The 21,410-nt window shown below is 33.8% G+C and overlaps 1 protein-coding gene across 1 annotated transcript in view; it reads left to right on the top strand.

Moving 5' to 3' along the window:
- The window catches only part of REV3L (REV3-like, polymerase (DNA directed), zeta, catalytic subunit), a 110,181-nt gene that overhangs the window by 72,534 nt on the left and 16,237 nt on the right, over window positions 1–21,410 (top strand). Inside the window, exons 19-25 of the mRNA XM_008584529.1 lie at window positions 2,521–2,639; window positions 3,417–3,535; window positions 7,239–7,380; window positions 8,882–9,126; window positions 10,117–10,225; window positions 12,319–12,525; window positions 16,324–16,433. Of these exons, the coding sequence (XP_008582751.1) occupies window positions 2,521–2,639; window positions 3,417–3,535; window positions 7,239–7,380; window positions 8,882–9,126; window positions 10,117–10,225; window positions 12,319–12,525; window positions 16,324–16,433 (1,051 nt within the window). The remainder of the gene's footprint in view (window positions 1–2,520; window positions 2,640–3,416; window positions 3,536–7,238; window positions 7,381–8,881; window positions 9,127–10,116; window positions 10,226–12,318; window positions 12,526–16,323; window positions 16,434–21,410) is intronic.

The raw sequence follows: 21,410 nt of genomic DNA, 5'->3' as shown, positions 1-21,410 counted from the left end.
AAGAGGAGGCCTGATAATTACAGATCCCTTAGGTTATAACTCTTATAAAGACAGTTCTTCTAATTTCTTTATCTGAATCTCTCTCTCATAAAACATCTTGTTACTGCAAGAATTATTATTCCAGTCACCTATTTGTTCTGCTTTGCCAATTGACTAATTGAGTTGGTTAAGTACACTCATTTTTTGATAATGTTTTGAAAATAATTTTGTCTTAATTTAAAAGTTGTCTATTTTTATAAATTGCTACTACTCAGAAATGACTGCTAAAACGAACCCAAAAAAGTTACTTACCCTGTGCTTCTCTTAATAGATTTATTTCACAGATTTTGGTTCTTTACAATTGTATAGTTATTTCAATATTTCTCAGATATAATATGTACATTTATTATTATTTTTTTTTTGTCTTTTGTCTTTTTTCATGTCCGGCAACGGATCGCAACCCTCAGTGTCGCAAAAAAAAAGGACCAGGACCGGCAACGGGATCGCAACCGTCGGTGTTGCTCCCGCACCTTGCTCAGCCAGTGAGCGGGAACCGGTCTGTATGTGGGATCCGAACCCTCGGCGGGAGCGCTGCCGCGCTTCCCAAGCGGCGCACTGTAGCAGTGCGCCACCGGCCTGGCCCTTTTTTTGGGAACCCTCAGCGGGAGCGCTGCCGCGCTTCCCAAGCGGCGCACTGTAGCAGTGCGCCACCGGCCTGGCCCTTTTTTTGGCTTTTTTGTGACCGGCCGCACCATGCTCAGCCAGTGAGCACACCGGTCATCCCTATATAGGATCTGAACCCGGGCGGGAGCACTGCTGCACTCCCAGCACCGCACTCCCCCGAGTGCACCATGGGGTTGGCCCTATGAAACACTTTTTAAAGTATGTTTTCTTTATAACTACAGAATTTTTAATAAATTTGTTTCAGAGACTCCCCACAAAGTTTAACTAGAATAAAGTACCATATACTTTGGGAGTGTGAAAACCAAATACAAAACTGATCAAATTAATTAGGAGACCACCTGGGAGAGGTTATGACTTCAATAAAATGTCTTAACTGTTGACAAATTTAAAAGGAAAGGTTGAAGTTGGAATATTCAAGGACAGTAGATATTTTGAGCTTTGCAAAAGCTTGGAATGAACACGCAGAGATACTTTAGTTTTTCATTGCATAAATTTTTGTAGCTTCTGTGTCCTTTGGGTGGTAGGAATAGTGGTATATCTCAGTTTTTTCAACATCTCTTTTGGAGCGTGTTTCTGAATATTCAGAAGAGGCAGCACTAGTGTTCAGGTGCACTTGTTAGTTTAGTTGTAATAGGCAGGACATATTTGGATTAGACAAGTGAATGAAAGTTCATGTCCTTTCAGAATCACTGCTGAAACCATTTTTATGAGACAACATGGTACAATAGAAAGGGTGTGCTAAGGGAGGAAGCATAGTAGTGGTAAAAAGCAGATTCTGGAGAAAATGCCTGGGATAAAAATCCTGGCTATGCCACTGTCTAGCGGCTAGCAAGTCACTTAACCTATCTATGCCTCAGTTTGTTCATCTGTAAAATGAAGCTGATAATAGAACTTACCTCATAGATTACAAAGTACTAAGAACAGTGCCTGAGAACAGAGTAAATATTACATAAGTGTTTGCTAAATGAAAAAAGAAAAAACAACTTTCAAACATCATCTCTTTAAAATAAATAAAGAGAGTTGGATGAGTGGGTGTAGATGGTCTTTGGAGTCAGGTAATTGTGATTTATAACAGAAGTTCTCATATATGAAATGGGGCAAGATATAACATATCTGAGTAGAATTTTCTGTAATGTAAAATGAAAATTATGCTAACATCATGAAGTGGTATTAAAATAAAAGAATGTTGGTAAAGTTCTTAAAACATACAACATTCAACATATAGTATTTTTATTATTCTAGAGGCTCTAATCAACATTCACATATACCTAGTGTTATAAAAGAGAAACACATTTTAATTTCTCTTCTAGGTGAAATCAAGTCCTAAGAAACTAAACTCAGAATTCTATTTTCTATAAGGAACTCTTCATCTAGTTCTCTACATGTAGTTAAGAGAATTTCATCCTGAATATGAATATGATTAATTGATTTCAACAAATTTTCAGAGAATTGTTTTGGTTAAAAACTCTACTATTTTTTCCAAGAAATGACCAGTTTAACAATGGACCTTCTTCATGCTAACACTAAAGAAATTTGTAATGCTAGGTGTTTATAAAAGTAGCAGCAGAAATTGCCAAATTTAAAGAGAAAAGGGTTTATTATTTAAAAAATACACACACACACAGATTTTTGTGTATACTTTACAAGATTCTTTCATAATTTAAGAAAGAAAAATTGTTTTATTAGTCTAAATAATGATTACTGTCTAAGTCCAATATAAAATAGACTGTGAATTGCCTTTCACCTTTAATCTTTACCTTTAATTTTTATTATTTAATTTCTCATTTTCTTTGGCATAATTTGCTTGAAAATTTGTTTTCCATGAGCCCTGATATGATTTGTATTTACTTCTACAAGATGACAAAATTGAGAACAGATTTTCAGCTGAAAGAGATGACTATGGATCAGATACAATGAGTGAGATAAATATTGTTGGCCGAATTACACTAAATCTTTGGAGAATCATGAGAAATGAGGTAAGATGCTTTATGTAAATTTTGTTTGGGAATAAGAGATGAGATCAATATAACAATTTAATCATTATAGAGTATTACTGCAGCTTACTATGTAAGTTATGATTTTTTGTGAATTACTTTTATTACACTTAAGTAGAGGCTACTTTATAAAATGCAAACTACAGAGGTATTAGGCTTTAATGTTATTGATGAATTTTAATTTTTTTTTCCTATTTATGCCTATGGTAGCAATAGCTAGAAAAGTCTATGGCTATAGTAAAATACTATGTTATATGGGTTGAATATTATAAAATTTTATCATTTTTTGCACTTAAGGACAGATAAATTAATTTGGCTTGGCCTCGTTAATTTATTATATTAAGAAAAATTTAGTCTGGACGTAGGAAGGAGTTTCTCGAACTATGGATGTTTAAATACTGGGTCAGATTAATAAGGTAAATTGGAGAGAGAGTACTTGGAAATAGTTCAGAGATGCATACAGTTGAGATTTTGGGGGGGCCTGATAAGGATTTTTGATGGAGTAGTTTCAACAAACTATCCTATAACCAGTTGAATCTCATCATGTCTGTTTTTTTTCCAGCTAAATAATTTGTTACAAATATTCCTGACCAGGAGGTATACATAGTTTTGAATTAATTATGACTGTTGTAACAAATCATTTTTACAAGCAGCTTTCATATCTACTATGAAAAGTTTAAAGTGGTATTAGGATCTTTTAGAACCAAATTTGCTACATAAATATAAGCATTGTTATAATGGTTGTCTTTTTTGTTTTAGGTGGCTCTGACTAACTACACCTTTGAAAATGTGAGCTTTCATATCCTTCATCAGCGTTTTCCCCTCTTTACCTTTCGGGTCTTGTCAGATTGGTTTGATAACAAGACAGATCTATACAGGTAATGTTTCACAACTCTAAGGAGGATAATATCTCTTTTTTTAAATCAACATTATTGAGGTATAATTTATATAATAAAATCCAGACATTTAAAATATATTGTTCGATGACTTTGAAAAATGTAATCACCCTGTAACCATTACCCCAAAGTCAGGAACATGTCTAACACCCAGAAAATTCTCTTATACAGGTTTGCAGTCAACCTGACCACGCAGACAAGTACTAATTAGATTTCTATTATTGTAGATAAGGTTTACCAGTTCTAGAACTTCGTATGAATGGAAATATTCATAAGCTACCCCTTTCTTTCTGGCTTCTTTGAAGAAATTCAGCATAACGTTTTTTGAGATTCAACCATGCTACATAGACCAGTAGTCCGTTCATTTTTATCATTAAATAGTATTCAGTGATATGGAAATATACTATCACTTATTTATCAATTCACCTGTTGATGGATAGTTGGGTTGTTTCTAGTTGCGATTATTATAAATAAAACTAATAAAGATTTGTATGCAAGTCTTTATGTGAACATACATTTTTATTTCTCTAGAGTACAATTGCTGAGTTACATTGTTAATGTGCATTAACATTTTAAGAAACTGCCAATCTGTTTTCTTTGGCAATTCTTCTTGCAAGTCTTCTGGCAAAAAATTCTTTCAACTCTTGTTTATCTGAAAATGTCTTTATATCACTCTTATTTTTGAATGATATTTTCACTGTCTCTCTCATTCTGTGGTTGAGGGGTTTATTTTGTTTTGGGGGGTTTTTTTCCACCAATGTAAAGATTTTGTTCCCTTTTCTTCTGGCCTCCACTGTTTCTGATGAGAAGTCAATAGTCATTTTCATTTTTCCAGGGTATACAGTTAATTTTCTTTTCAAATTCAGGTTTAATGAGCTGTTGACTTTTGTTGCTTGTTACTCTGTGCAAAACTTACAGAGGAAGCAGAAGGAATTTCTCAGTTCTCCAGCCTCAGTCTTTGGAGGTCCTGTTCTCCTAGGGCTCTGGGATAGGACTTTCTCAGCATTTCTGCTATTCCCACAGTAACAATAGACCTTTGCTTTGTACCACTGCCAGGTCCTGGGCCCAAACAGGTTTTCTGACCCTTCCGCAGGGGCAGATGGCTTTTGCTTTTACTTTTTCCTCAGCAGTAGTGTTCCTTTGCCTGGGATCTATGACAGAAAGTTTTCTTGCCCCTTTCCCCAATGGTAGATAGCTGTCACTTATTACTTTGTGCAAGGCCTGCGGTTGGAACAGGGGAGTATACCAGGCGCAAGGTGTTTCCTAAGTTCCTCAAACTTCACAGGACTCAATCTCCAAATTCTGTTCCCTGTGCATACTGTTAGGGAAGGGAAATGAAATCACAGAAAGCACTGAGCTTATGATCAAAGCCTTATAGAAAGAGAAGCTTAGGAGAAGTTATGTATCTATAGATAAAACAAAACTTGATATTAAACTTAACGCTGAAAACTACATTTAGTGGTTTGTTTATAAGCCCTAGAACACTCTAAATGCATATTTTACTACCTCTAATTAGGTATTATCTAGGATGATAAGTATTTCTGTTTTTGCCAAGTGAAATAGAGAACTGGACCTAACATTCTGCAGAAGTGGCTTGTACTAAACATTAGACCATTTTTATTAAGTGGATTATGTTACATGGAGAGACCAGGCCTCTTTCTTTGGAGTTTCTTAAGCAGACCAGACCATTTTATTTTTAAATTTAAGTGAATTCTTACCAAGAAAGTAAGTCATACCTACTTTTTCAAGGATGCTTTTCAATTTACATTTGCTTTCTACAATGTTTTAAGGAAATACAGGTTTTTTTTGTAAATTGACTCAGAATGAGAGGAACTGGCTAGTCATGGATTTCTTGTATTAAATATGTTTGTAAAACATAAAGGCACCCTAATTTTTTTTAAATATTGTAAACCCAGATTTTGGTCTCCCAGAAGCCCTTGATTTATATATATGGGTTATAGTCCCAAAGTTGTATTCTTTGGGACTTAAAGTGTATTTTTCCATAAAACAATGTTGTGTAACATGATTAGATTCTCAAGTTAGCCTATAAAAACCTTTCCTAATCCCTAATATTACTGATCTAGAAAACTCATAATACCATCCTAATCTCATCTGTTATCCACAGAATAGTTACTAAATGCTATTTCAGTTTCTGAGCTGGGTGCTGTGTCCTGGGAGCAGAGGGTTGTGCAGCTCAAGAAAATATAATAAATTTTCTCCTCCATTTTCTGGGTATAGAACCAATCCATAGAAAAAGTTCAGAATAAGTGAATTTTGTACTTAGAATTCTCCTATCTCCTTATTTGTCACCTTCTCTCCAGATATACCCTATCTCAAAAAATACCCTGTGCCCTCGCAGTGCTTTATGTTCCCCCATTTCAGCACTACCCAGGCCTGTCCTGAGTTGCTCATGCTTTATATTTCATTCCTTCCTCTTCTTCAAATCAAAACTTGTATTTTCTTATTACTCTTGAGCTTGATAGAGTTAGGAGGATGGCATAATTCTTTAACAACAACAACAAAAACTAACAAAAGTCTACCTTGTTGCATTGTTATTGTTTTAAGAACCACAATTACCCATTCTCTTTATGTAACACATGGCTATCCAGATAGGACTAGAAAGTAGGAATGCAGGTGATCTTATTTCAGAAAGACCACTTTTTAAATACTTTTTAAAAAAAATTTAGTCATTCAAATTTTTTTTTATATTTATGTGTTATACATGAGTAGATCTAGATCAAAAAGTAGCAGTTGTTATCTGCTAGATAAATTATTCAAGCTAAAATGTACCTTGTTAAATTAACCTTTAGTTATGAAAGATAAAATGCTATTTGGTTATATTGCTTCATTACCAGTCAGTGGAGAGGAATACATTAATACCATGTGAAGTGATAAGCAGTGGGTCTACCTTTATTGTTAATGAAAAAAATTAATAATTTGCTATGATACTAGAAATTTAATAAGACAGTTACTCATTTATAATGTGCAATCATGCCGTCGTCTTTTCTTTTGATCATGTTCTGTCTGCTTAATCTATTTGTCATAATTCGTTTGGCTAAAAGCTCAGGTTCTACTGTAGTAGGTTTCTAACCTGGAACAAAGTAACTTCACAGTAATTCTCAGTTTCCTTATCTATAATATAGGGATGTTAATACATTCTACTTCATGGAGTGAAGTAAGAATTAAATTAGATAATGCATGTAAAATCTTTAGCACACAGAAAGCTGTCAGTATATGTTAATTAATTGGTATATCCTCCTTCTTTTCAAGGTAGAAAATTAGATTCTAAATGAAATGGGGAAGTAGCAATTACTATAATTATCATAATAGTTGCAGCTATAGTTCTTGCTTTTGTCTAACACTTTACAACAGTCTTAGGATTACCCCCGTTTTACCCATACTAAAATTAAGGCCTAGAGGGTTAAATGATTTGCCTAGAGTCACATAGTAGGTTGTAATAGAGCCACAATTTGAACCTAGAACTATCTGACTTTTATGCCTTTGAAATACCTGACATTTTCTAATATTTAACTCATTAATATAATTTGCTTAAAGGCTCATATCATGACTCTCTCCTTAAGTAATTATTTCACTTTTAATATGTATGTTTTTGGCAGAAAACAGTGCTGGTTTCAAGTGTTCAAAATTTTGCATGATGTTCATCACATGGATTCTTTTTTAACAGATGGAAGATGGTTGATCATTACATTAGCCGTGTCCGTGGAAATATCCAGATGTTAGAACAGCTGGACCTGATTGGGAAAACCAGTGAAATGGCCAGACTTTTTGGCATTCAGTTTTTACATGTACTGACAAGGGGTTCACAGGTAGGAAATCAGTTTTCTTTCTCATTTGACATTTCTTCATGAGTAATATACTTTTGAAGTGTTTGAAGTGATTTGATTTTTTTAAACTTTCTATCTGGTACCCCCTAATCAATAGCTAGGTAATCAAATCTTATTTTATTTTCTGGAAAAGCTTTAATTTCACTCTAACAGCTCCACCTCTCCAACCAACTTTCTGGCCACTGCCAAGTTTTTCCTGGTATTAAGGAAGTAAATGTCCGTGCCCTTGAGGATGATATTACGTTCCTGAATATTGTTAGTGTGATTAGAGACGCTCCTTTTGAACCGGGGAGCAACAAAGAAATTTTACCTTTGTTTTACATTTCTAATTTTGGCTCACTCCAACTCCCAATAGATGATTTTAGTGTAAAAATGAAGGATTTGGAAATCAGTATAAATGGGCTATGTAACTTTTTTTAAATGTTTAAGAAAAATGGGAACTTAAGTCACTTAATTCTTATCTTTCTAATTTCCCAAGGATGTAATGAGAGATTTTGTCAAATGCCTTGCTGAAAATGATTTCATGCATTTATTCTACAAGTATTTATCTGAATACCTGTAGCTTGTTAAGCACTGTGCTAAATATCAGGGATCCTACATTAAATCACTCAGGTTCCTTAACTTTATAAAATCTTTACTTTTAATTATTTTAATTACTTTATGTCAATAACATTCCTCAATCAACCAATTCATAACATATAACAAAAATAGAGTTCAAACTACTTTGGCATTACCTGTTACTTAATTTTACTGCTTATAAGCTATTTATTTTATCTGTACCCCCACAAGTTTTAAAAACTGTTTGAGCTGGTTTATAATAAAAGACAAATATACCTTAAAACCATATGAGAATATTTTAGTGAACCCTTGCTGGTTCTTGTGAGTGCTCTCTTTTTATAATACCTCAAACCATCTGCTTAATAGTAGTTGTTATAAACAATCGGTAATTGCTTGATTCAGTTTCGCTAGGTATCAGTAATAAGCTGATTACCTTTCAATTCTGGAATCCTTCTTTTAAAAACTGGGATAACATTTCTCTATCTCAAGTCTCCTGACAGGCCTTTTTTTCTAAAATTTTCCCCGGTAAATTTCTCAGAGATTATTGACCAGCTTTTTAAATGAAACTGTCAGGCTGTACAGCTCTCTCTCTTACATCTGCTTATTATGGTGTAGATATATATAAACATGAAAAGAGATCTAATTACATCTGTCTTTCCAAAATTGACTTATTTTATAAGTTATTTGACATATTTATAGTTTTTATAATAAAAGTTATGGGAATAAGAAAAGGATTTATATACATCCCCTTCAACACTGGAAAGCTGACTAAATTAATACTGTGTAATTGTATTGTAAAAAAGCCATGCAGCCTTATTCTGAAGAGTAAAACTTTCACCAAATGATTATCATATGCTCAAATGACTAATATATTTATATTTAAACTGTGTTTCCTCTTTTCTCACCTCTCTCTCCCTATGTGCAGTACCGCGTGGAATCAATGATGTTGCGTATTGCTAAACCAATGAACTATATTCCTGTGACACCTAGTGTTCAGCAGAGATCACAAATGAGAGCCCCACAGTGTGTTCCCCTAATTATGGAGCCTGAATCCCGCTTCTATAGCAACTCTGTTCTCGTTTTGGATTTCCAGTCACTATATCCTTCTATTGTAATTGCATACAACTACTGTTTTTCTACTTGCCTTGGTCACGTGGAAAACTTGGGAAAGTAAGGTTTTTTCCATGTTTACAATTATGTTGTTGTGCTTTGTATTTCTTACTAAAATTAGACTTTCTTTGAGTGTCTCTTTGCACTTGACGCTGTTCTTATGAGCAAGAAGACTGGGCTGTAGCACAGCTAATCCATGTGGTTGTCTTACTGATTGCTATGGATCACCTTAGGATTAATTCAGCTTCATGATGGATGTTGCTTATGAAGAGAATTGTGAATAGATCAGCCTTGCAGCTATCTTTTTCACTCTATGTATAGCTATGGTCTCTTTTAAAATGAAAGTTATTTTTAATTGTTAATGGAAATCACCTTTCAGTGAAATGGTTTGAGGATTATGATCTGGTAAATTCAGATATCACCTCCTCAGCTTTTCTTAGAAATAGTCTGATTTTTAAAAAGTTAAATGTTAGTTAGGTTTTATTAATTCATGTAAATTGAATTTTATAAACTGAATGAGAATAGTATTTTAAATTCTCAAGAAGTAGATATTTTTCTTGAATTGTAAGAAATAGTCTTTCTTTATAATGATTTTTGCGTATTTGAGATCAAGTGTGGTTTTAATCTGTAGTATACTCACTTCCTCATAGAAAGCATCTTTGGAAATTATATTGGTAATCCTGTCTTTATAAAGAACAGGAATTTGAAAAACATGAAAAGATTTAGTCTTTTTATTTAAGGTTTAAATTTTTCTTTAAGGAACTTAGAATAAGGTGATCATATGTTGAGTTGAAATTTGGTATTTCAGTATACATTTTACTCATAAATTTTAAGATAGTGCCATTTAAGAAATGTTCCTTTTAATTGTGAATATTTGAAGAACTGCTTTTTAGTAAGAAGGAAAAATAAATATATTACCAAATATATGAATTCATGTTCAGATGTTGAAGAATGAATTTCTAATGGGATAAGAAAGATTCCTAAGATTGCCTAAAAATCTCTGTTCTGTGATTTGAGAAAGTATTTGCTTAATGTTTTCTTTCTTAACAGGTATGATGAGTTCAAATTTGGCTGTACCTCTCTAAGAGTACCTCCAGATTTACTTTACCAGATTAGGCATGATATCACAGTGTCCCCCAATGGAGTAGCTTTTGTCAAGGTAATACTCTCTTGTAAATGAAAGATATCAACTTGGCTTAACTTTTGGAGAGCTAATAATGGTTTACATATTGTTGGCACATAGTAGACACCAAAAACACCAAGTTTGCTTGAATATTTTATCTTAAAAAGTCAAAGATGTGGGAATCTTTTAAGAAATCACTCAGGAAAAAAAACCATCTTGTTTTGCTCGAACTTAGGTTTAAAGTTTTTTAATTGTTAAATTTTAGTTCATGAAATATTGAAAGAAATAAATGTACACATATACCTTCTGCCTTCTATTAGAACTGGCAGACTTAAATAGCAATTTGATTATCTTTACCTACAAAGATTTAAATTGCTTTAATGTGTTGACTCTACTAATTGTTCTTTGCATTATTTTAAATTAAGACTGTCTTAGAAATTTGATAATTTTTTTTTTTTTTTTTCCTGACCGGTAAGGGGATCACAACCCTTGGCATGGTGTGGTCTGCACCACACTCAGCCAGTGAGCGCACCGGCCATCCCTATATAGGATCTGAACCCGTGGCCTTGACACTACTAGTGCCGCACTTTCCCGAGTGAGCCACGGGGCCGGCCCAGATATTCTAATATGTTTATTGATTGCATTTTTAAGAACATATCCAAACTAATGATCCCTTTTTTCTCTCCCTTATCTCTCCTCAAAAGAGACTGAGAAAAAACACATAAAGACAAATAAGAGAGATCTAGGAGATCATATTGCCACTTATATGTCAACTTCATTCTTTTCTGTTTCCTTAGCAGTGAATCTGTACTAGAATCATGAGACAGTAGGGTGGTTGATGGTATAGTGGACCCCACCAGCCCTTAAATTCATTCTGGTGTACTTAACATAAGTAGTACCATTCTCTGCCAGTAAGAGGGAATTCTAAACTAAAATTAGTAATTTAGATGTGAGGAAATTTTTTACCAGAGTTCATGATATATTCCTTTTTGGAAAATTTTAAGGTTCAGTATATTTCCAGGAAATGATACAGATGAGATCTACTTGAAGATATGGAAATAGATATTTTTATTAAATGCATCTCCACGTAAAAATCAGTTTTCACATCACATACATGTTTGCATATTTGTCCCCTGGTTTTTTTATATTACATCTTAAACCATTATTACTGCTTCAAAATGTACACCGGATGAATTATAGGTTAGAATATGTTCTCATTTTCACATCTCTAGCAGCTTATTACATTATCTCCCTTTAACAGCTTTTTAAAAATTTGCATCTACATTTTGACCCAATATGTGAAGCTTAATGAAAATAATATTTTTTTATTATTCAGGAGCGTAATTATCCTATCTATACCTGAGGCTTTAAATGTTAGATCCAACATGCATTACCTTGCACGTGTCTGTGAATCATCATCAAAGTTAATACTGTTTTGTGGTTATCATTCCTACTGGAGTTCTTATAAATTCTCCCTAGTCTTGACTAATACAAATGATTTTTTTTTTTGGCATCAACAAATTTTATCACCTCACTATTCATCCCCTCTTCCAGATTGCTAATAAATATAGGCCGGAGGGGATGGCTTAGTGGTCTAAGCATCAGATTTGAAATACCTAGAGTCCCTGGAACTGCAGGTTTGAATGTCAGCAGAGTCAACCCAGCTCATCATTCTTCCAAGGTAGATAAATGGAGTTCCATGCAGATTACTGTGTGGGGTCATTAGGATGAGATCTTTAAACCTGAGGTTGGTTATGAGTGATACAAGTCCCATCTGTCTTTCTGAAAGAATGGGGGTTTCCATTAAATTTTTAAATAAAATTTCCCTCTGAACTTATTGTATGGTCACTTATGCACTAGTTGACATTCTCTTGCTTGGAGATCTCTGAACTCACATAGTAGTGCTACATAAGATTTATAAACATTACAGGAACTTTTTAGGAGAAAAATCATCTTCGAAATAAATTAACTGTGATGATTTTATATTGACAGCCACTAGTCTCTGTGGCCACTCTGTTGTTAGCATGTTCCAATTCATGACAGTTGGCCATTATTGTACCTTGTGCTTCCTTCTTAATTATCTAAATCTGTTTGAGGGATTTTAAACATTCTTTTTTCCTTTATGGTAGCCTTCAGTAAGAAAGGGTGTGCTACCGAGAATGCTTGAAGAAATTTTGAAGACTAGATTCATGGTGAAGCAGTCAATGAAGGCTTACAAGCAAGACAGAGCCCTGTCACGAATGCTTGATGCACGTCAGCTAGGACTTAAGCTGATAGCAAATGTCACCTTTGGCTATACATCTGCTAATTTTTCTGGGAGAATGCCATGTATTGAGGTAAATGATACAAATCTGTAGTCTTTTCAAGAGACTCAGCAGAATTAAATGCATGCCTGTTCATTAAAGCATTTCATTTTGTTTCGAAACTTCAGACTAAAGGGTTTTATTTTCATGACATAGGATCAGTTTTTCTCAAACCAGCCTCATATACATACATATTCTTGGGGATTTGTGGATTTTCCATAGGAGAATTGTGTCTTATTTTAATGATAATTTTAGAAATTAGCATATACATATTTCTACATAATCTGGATGACCATATTGTAACCTTCTATTAGCATGAGATTTCAGTGCCACCTTTCTAGCAGTGTTAACAACTTTAGTATTAAATAATTCCTTTTAATGTATGGATAGAGACCTGATTATAGTTAGGTTGGATTGTCCAAATGTCAGAATAAACAACAATCATTCTGTATTTACTAATGTATCAGTAGCTGTAAAGTAAAACTTTTCCTTTGCAGTGATCAATGACAATTAAAAGACACTTTTCACAGAATAAGGCTAATTTCTTATTTAATAAATTAAGGTATTTATTTGACATGAATACAAAATCAGTGTGACAGAGTAATATAATAATTTACTAGTGATTGAGAAAAGAACACAATAGACATTATATTAACGATCTTTTCATGCCAAGTGAAGGCCAGAGGACATTGTGGTATATCATATTTGCAGTAGTTCAGTGAGAGAAAAGCAAGAGAAAATAAAGTACCCACACAGCTCACAGTAGGCAAGTGAACTCCAAAATCCTGTGCAAGGCAGTCAGTGGCATATTCTATTGAAAGCAGCAAAATACCATCTATAATGGAAAAATAGTATCAACTTGAAATTTTTGGTAATATGATTTTGTTTATACTGGATAGGTTTTTTGGTTTCGTAGTTGTACTCTAAAAGCTATAAGCAATAATAAGTTTGTATATAGTTTCATGTTTGTAAATACAGGTTTAAGTAAAACAAAAAATACTTTGTCAGTCCTAAGGGTTCATGTTATTATTTACATTTGAAAAACACTGTTCTATATGATCTAGTAGAAAAATGGATAGGATTATATTACTGATATAGAACAAAGATATCAATCTTAGGCTGTTTCCACATTTTCCTATTTTCTTCCTTACCTCTCAATTTAAAAATTATTTATTCATGCACTTCAGTAACAAAACAATGTAAAAATAATACTTCTTTAAAAATATATAAATATTCTAACTCTATAATAATCAGAATTTGGGGGATCTTGAACTAGCAGTGGAAATTTGAGAGTAGAGTTCTGCCAGGGAAGTACACTGCTACTTAGCATGGTGAAGTCAGACTGCCAAGCAACATATGCCTCCTTGACTAGGGTTTTCTCAGATATTTGGAGGTTAATGACTGTGAGCATATCAAATGCCGTCTTCACAACAAACTCCTCAAATGCCATCTCGACAGTGGTACAATGTTGTGCTCTCTTCTATGTGAAATGAGGAGAGGAAAAAACAGCTATCATCACAGAAAGAGCTTCCAATGAATAAGTGAAAAGTTAGCACCAATGGAGTAAAAATGGAAGCTATCAGCCAGGTTTTTTTAAAAAAAAAAGCGCAAATGGATTATTGACTGTGGTCATGTGTTTTCCTTCAGTCAATACACAATCAAAAATATCTGATGGTATAGTCAAGATCACAAAAGTGCTAGATCTGGACTACTGTAGAGATAGACAAGATAAGAATCCCTATTAGAATATGGAGAATAAATAATATATCTCATTCTTGTAGGTTAATGTCTATTTCAGTTGGACCTTGTCACTGACATATTTCATAAATTAAGATTTTTGTATATTCACACTTTTCTCCTAAACTATTCATACTTTCATAAACTATATTTATGACAAAGATATATTTGAGATAATTTTTTTCAACTGGCTAAACTTCATTTCTTCTTATTTGTTTCTTTTCAGAGAATTAATTTTTACTTTAAATATTGTTCTTATTATAGTCACAGTCATAATTCAGGATCCCAACCATTGCCTAAATTGTGAAACCAGTTATTTTTTCTTTTTTAGATCCTCTTAGCCTGTAGTGAAGTAGTGCTTTTGAAATTAGGAACCATGGTACAAAGCAGCAGAATTCTTTAATTTAATTACCTCTCCTTCCCTCTTGCCCCTCCTCCTGGTGCTGCTGAATACTTAATACTGCACAGTCTTCGGGGTCAGCTGAAAGAGTTCTGACTTTTCTAGGTGTAACTTTTAAATAGGTCAGAGTAAGCAGCATTAAGCAGACATTTAAGATCAATATGTGTATGTATGTGTGTATATATATTTGTAAGTGTATATCTCAAAAGCATATTTGACTTTGTCACTAGGATGGCTCACCCATCCAACTATTTGTTCTTACCTATTTAAAAGCTTACTTTGAAAGTGGCAACAGGTGATAGATTGTACATTTTATTCAACTTGAGTTTCAGTTAGACAACATGATTTTTTAAATGTACAAAGTTATAGTTCACATTCCCAGGGTTTTCTAATGCACTCAAGGTCTCAGTAGAATTCATGATCTTAATTTAAAACCAAAATTAAGTTCCTGCTACCAGTTTTATTATTTATTCCTTTGTTCAAATATTTAATATTTCCTTTGTAATGCAACTTGAACAGCCTTTTAAATACTATTCAACTGTACATTTAGTTCCAGTAATTCAAATTTTATAGTAAACGAGGAAGGATATTACTATTATTTGCTTCTTAACACAAAAGATCAAATGCATATTTGATCTTTCGATCAAATTTTTTTTTTTTTTCTGACCGGTAAGAGGATCGCAACCCTCAGCACGGTATGATCCGTACCATGCAGCCTTGGTGCTCCTAGCGCCGCACTCTCCCGAGTGAGCCATGCGGCCAGCCCCTTTTGATCATTTTAAAATTGCAAAAGGATTGCTCCATTATATTAGATGACCATTTTCATCAACTCTTAGGTTTAATGAGTTTAATGAACTAAATAGCAATGCTATATACATAGTCTCCTTCACTTACTTAACTGTAAAATCTAATAAGCATGCTTCTCATATTTGTCAAGGCCCAGCATCTTTTTGTTTTGTCAGATTATGCTATAATGATTGTTAAAACTCACTAATCACCAATGAAAGAACCCTTGCTGGACATATATCTACCTACTTGATTTAAACTGAATGCTTGTAATATATTTTCCATAATATAATTACATACATCTATACATCTTTTCTTGTACATAGTATTTTTAAAAATTATGTATAACTACTGAGACTTAAGTTCAGCACTAACTTTAATGATATTGAAAGATATTATCATGAACACACCAACAGAAAAATTTTGAAAGAGATACACATATATGTACTTGGAACACAGAACAATTTCCTGCCTTTAGTTATAAGGGCATGTGAGAAAGTCCTTGGATAAACAAGACTTATTCTTCCATGAATCAGATATGCACCTTGCAAAAAGTGCAATTCATTGTACTTACTGATACACTCAAAGGCAAGTCTCTTTATTGATTGGTTCTTCTTTTTAATTCTTCATCTCATTTTCTTCTTGAGTACTTGAAGAAAGAATGATGACACTGATGGCTATTTTGTTTCCTTTTTTACATTCTTTTCTCCTTGTTTTATTTCTAGAAATACAAGGGGTCTTCAAAGAGTTCATGGATTTATGTTATTTTTTAATTCCATTTTTCCACAAACTTTTTGAAATACCCTCATATTAAGTAATTAAATTTAAAATAAATACTATATATTAAAGTTTATTGACTTATACTGAGCTATGTTAACAAATTATTTCCAATGTGTTTCTACCAACAGGTTGGCGATAGTATTGTTCACAAAGCCAGAGAGACCTTGGAACGAGCTATTAAACTGGTTAATGACACCAAGAAATGGGGTGCTAGGGTTGTATATGGCGATACTGACAGGTAATAATAGGTTCTTGGTTTTGTATTTTTTGGAGTTTTTTTTGTTTTTTGGGGGGTTTTTTGCATCTCTTCAGATCTTCATCTCAGCGTTTGAAATGGCTTAAGGATAATCCTTCCTAAAAATAGAGTTCTACCTAAGTCCTTTCCAGTCCTTATGATCTTGTGATCAGAGTAAACACAAGCCCTGATTTATCAAATACGGTCTTAAGAGACAGAAAGGGTAAGTGTCCTGAGCCACAAACTGAAGATTCCCATGGCCTTCCTCCATATACACAGGAATCTAGTGTATTTTTTAAACTACTTTTAGTGTGAATAAATCCTCTTATGGCTGTAGCTCTCTGAATTTAAATGTATATCTTAAAATAATTAAACTGTTTTTGAAGGACAGTTGCCAAAGCTGTGAGTGTTAACTTATCACTTGGCCCCAAAATCTTTTGACCTTGTACAGTTTTCCATTTGATTCCATAGGATTCACAGACTTCTTCAAGCCCATTATCCATGGACTGGTAAAGAATGGGACTGCTTTCGAATCCTGAGTTAATAACACCAGCCCGTTTGCTTCCTTGGTTGCTCTGTTATTGTTCCAGGCCTAGTTATTTATGTAGTATCTTATTTATATGGCTTATTGGAATTCTTCTAGAACATAGGTATTCTGCAATCTTGAAGTCTGAAATTTTTTTCATATTGAGGGCTTAGAGTCACAGTGTGATCATGCTAACAGCACTTGTATCAGGACCTCTGATCACTTTACAGTCCAACAGAGCAATAGGAGATAATGCTTCTAATCATTAAAAATAGCTTGTAAGAAAAGTAATCTTTGAACAGCATTTAATCTTCTCCAATTCTTTAAAAGGTACATGCAATCAGTATAATCATATTAATGCTGAATGGGACCTTGCCTCATGTAACAGCTGTTATTGCCAGCAGGTGGGGATAGTTTCAAATTATCTAGGCTCTAATTATCCATATTCTCTACTGTTACTCATCAAAAGCCACTCTTTGGTTTGACTTTGGGTATTTCACTGCTCTGTAAAATTACTTCTGCTGCATATTCTAGCAAAGTAAAAGTTATGAAAACACTTCTGCACCTTGTTACCGAACTCTTAACAGAATATTTAGGAAAGAGGAGAAAGCTAAACATTTGAATTGTTGATTATAATTCAGGGTCTGTACATGTCAGTTGTTGACAACATACATGCAGACTCAGAAGTCAGTATGATTCAGGGCTGGCCCGGTGGCGCACTGCTACAGTGCGCCGCTTGGGAAGCGCGGCGGCGCTCCCGCCGAGGGTTCGGATCCCACATACAGACCGGCCGCTCACTGGCTGAGCGAGGTGCGGGTGCAACACCGAGGGTTGCGATCCCATTGCCGGTCCCGGTCCGGTGTGGGCACGACACTGAGGGTTGCGATCTGCTGCCGGTCACAAAAAAAGACAAAAAGGAAAAAAAAAAAAAAGAAGTCAGTATGATTCCGATTGTACTTATGTTTTTTGCCTTTTAAAATCTTTAAAAATTCAAGTAAGCAAACAAACTTAGAATCACAGAATGTCAGCTTTAAGAGGACTTTGATATTATTTAGGCCAGCAGTTTTCATGCTATTGTGAGGAACCTTACAAGGTCTTAGAATGTACCTCAGGTCATGCTTAAGAACAGATTCCCTTAGGATAAAAAATTTGTTTAAGATCACCCAACAGTCAATAATGCAGTACTCAGTGTTTTGATTCCTAGCTGGTGCTTTCTCTCTACATCAGACTTTAAGAAAATTTATTTGCTGTGTCATTAGAACTTTTGATCACGATAATAATGCAGTACTCAGTGTTTTGATTCCTAGCTGGTGCTTTCTCTCTACATCAGACTTTAAAAAAATTTATTTGCTGTGTCATTAGAACTTTTGATCACGATTCACTGCCTGATCCATTCAACAAATGTTTATTGAAATCTGTATGAGGTAAATTCACTCTAGGGCATGTATTCTCAATGGTAACAGTATCACTCCGGGGAGGGGGGGGACCAGTATCACTCCAGCAGAATACAAATAGTTGGGGGGGGGGCACAAAAAAAATCTTAATATGATAGTTTTTGGCCCTACGGAGCTGAACCCTATCTATACAACAATATTTTATTCCTTAGTAATTAGTTTCTCTTGTTAAATTTAACTTTAATTTTTTCCATTGGGAGGGCATTAATGATAAAAGGTTGAGAAACACTACTCTAGGTATAATAGGTAATGCTTGGTGGAGTGAAAAAGAATTCCCAGCTGAGAGTATGGAGATCTGGACTCTCTTTTTAGCTGTACTTCTAGTTGATTACATGGCTATTAATAAGTCACGTAGCCTCTCTCAGGCTCAGTTGCCTTATCATCAGAATGAGGGAAATCTGACAGACGATGGTGAATGACCATTGCCTCCTTCCAATTTCAAGATTGGTGATTTTATGAATCTTGAGGTCTAGCTTAGGGAGATCAGTTACCAAGGCATCAGAAGGACTCTGTTAGAAGAGTGTTTTTCTCCTAAAGCAGTTATTTATTATTGTCCATTTGGAAAGTATAATAAATAAGCGCAATGTATTTCTTTATATTATAGTGGTTGAAAAAATTATTTTATATAATAGTACTTCTCAATCATATTCTCCAGTGGTGTATGACCTACTCCCATCAGTCATTGAAGTCTATAATAGTGATTCTTGTGTAGAATAGAGAAAGACATTTGACAAGACACATACTTCCAAGGCAGTAGAAGGGTGGTAGAGATTTCATAATCTCTTGGGAAATTCACCTAAGCATAATTAAGAAAAACCTCCTAGGTGATTCTAATATCCTCACTCAGTGCCCCTCTTTATGAAAATCATTACTCTAAATGTGTACTTTGGACCTCTCAACCCAAAGATGAATGTTATTTAAGCAGATCAAAAGCACTGGTGACAGATAACTAGAAATTCATTTTAAGTCTTTCCCTCTTAGGCCAGTCACCTCCACTCTGTTAAGTGACCAAAAACTTCCGTTAATCCTGGCCAGCTATCTTGAAGCTTAGCTCCAAATCAGCACCATGCTGTCCTGAGAGAGCCACCAGAGCCATCCCTTAGCTCCATATCAAACTGTCCAAAACAGTAATAGATGGACTCAGACAAACCCACTAACACTACTGGGTAAAATCTCATGTATATACCCTATAATAATAACTTTTAATATGTAAAGTATATATATCTGTAATTTTTATCACTTTTATTGAGTTACAGTTTTTAACAAAAAAAGTACACAGTATACAGTTCATATAAAAATGTGTAGACCTGAGTAACCAGCCACCATCTCAGTCAAGATACAGAATGTTTCTATCACCCTAAAAAGTTCTAGTTCCCCTTTGCAGTCAATCTCTAGCTCTCACCCCCAACTCCAGGTAACCACTTATCTGATTTCTATTACCATAGCTTAGTTTTGCCTGTTCTAGAGCTTTATAGAATTATGTATATGTACACTTTAATTTTAAAATATTTTCATTCATCACTACATCTGAACATTTTAAGAATAATAATCTTTCATAAAAATATTTTGGCAGTTACGTATGAAGTTAAACATTACCCTTAACATATGACCCAGCAGTTCCACTGCTGAATGTTTGCCTAAGAGAAATGAAAACATATGTCCACACAAAGGCTTGTATACAAATATTTGTTGGAGCTTTGTTCATAATTGTCCAAAACTGCAAACAATCTAAATGCCCATCAATGGGTGATTGGATAAACTAATTATGGTATATCCATACAGTAGAATACTACTCAGCAATTAAAAGGTACCAGTTACTGTCTCCCCAGCACTATGGATGTATCTCAAAATATGCTGAATGAAAGAAGCCAGACATAAGAGAGTACCTGTAGTTCCACTTACATAAAATTCTTGGAAAAACAAAACTAATCAAAGTTCTACCTTAGTGAGTGTTAAAATTAATTCAGATTGAGACAATTTCTGTTTTAAAGACCTTAAGTAAGATTGGATAAATTATTCCTTTTATTTTTTAAAACTTTTTATATCAGGCTCTAAAACAAGTACTGTCTCTAGTATTGGCAGGGAAAGAGTTTTTCCAAAGAAAGCATCCAAATGGGATTTAAAGTCCAATATAAAAAAAATTTAAGAAATATGAGATTAGTTCATGTAGCTAGAAACAAAAATCTTAAAGTCACGTTTCAAGATATTGTCCATTTCCACAATTTAAATTATAAGTGAACATGAACTTCATAATCTCTCTTAGCCATTAATTTTGTTAGTGCTCAGATTGTAGTATATACTGAAATGTAAAGTGCTATTATGAAGTTAACTGGATTAGAAAAAAGATTCCTAATACTTTTGTTTTATCAGTTATTTTTGAGTATTTTTTTTCCATATTAGAAATTCTTCCCTCTTGACCTGCATACATTGCTGGTGGAATTGTACATCAGAAATATCTTTCTGGAATTCAGTTTGATGGTTATCTTTCAAAATAAATTTTTAGTATATACCATTTGCTCAGAAATTTCACTTCTAGGAATTTGTTTTAAGGATACAATCAGAGATGTGCCAAATAATTATTTTAAATAAAATATTAGCTAAAAAATTTAAATAACCTAAATTTTTAATGGTAGGGGTTTGGTTAAATTATAATACATCCATACATGGAAATGTAGTGCAACTGTAAAAATAATGTGAAAAAACTAAGTAACATGGAAAAGTGTTCATGATATACCATTAAATCCAAGGAGAAAGTTACCAAACAACATGAACCACAGATATGCACAAAATGTTTATGGATATACACAAAAAGTTTGTAGTGTCTATTTTCTGAATGATGGGATTACAGATAGCTATTTTCTTTTTGTGTTTTCTATCTCTTCTTCAGTGAACATATATTACAAAATTTGTGTGTCATTTTAAGTTAGGTGGTTCTGGAAGGAAATTTTTCCCATATCACAGGTAATTTTTCCACTTCTTTATAATCACATATTCTCTTAT

Source organism: Galeopterus variegatus, unplaced genomic scaffold (genome assembly GCF_000696425.1).
Source record: "Galeopterus variegatus unplaced genomic scaffold, G_variegatus-3.0.2 Scaffold3300, whole genome shotgun sequence".
Lineage (NCBI taxonomy): Eukaryota > Metazoa > Chordata > Mammalia > Dermoptera > Cynocephalidae > Galeopterus > Galeopterus variegatus.
This window is presented reverse-complemented; position numbering and strand designations above follow the sequence as displayed.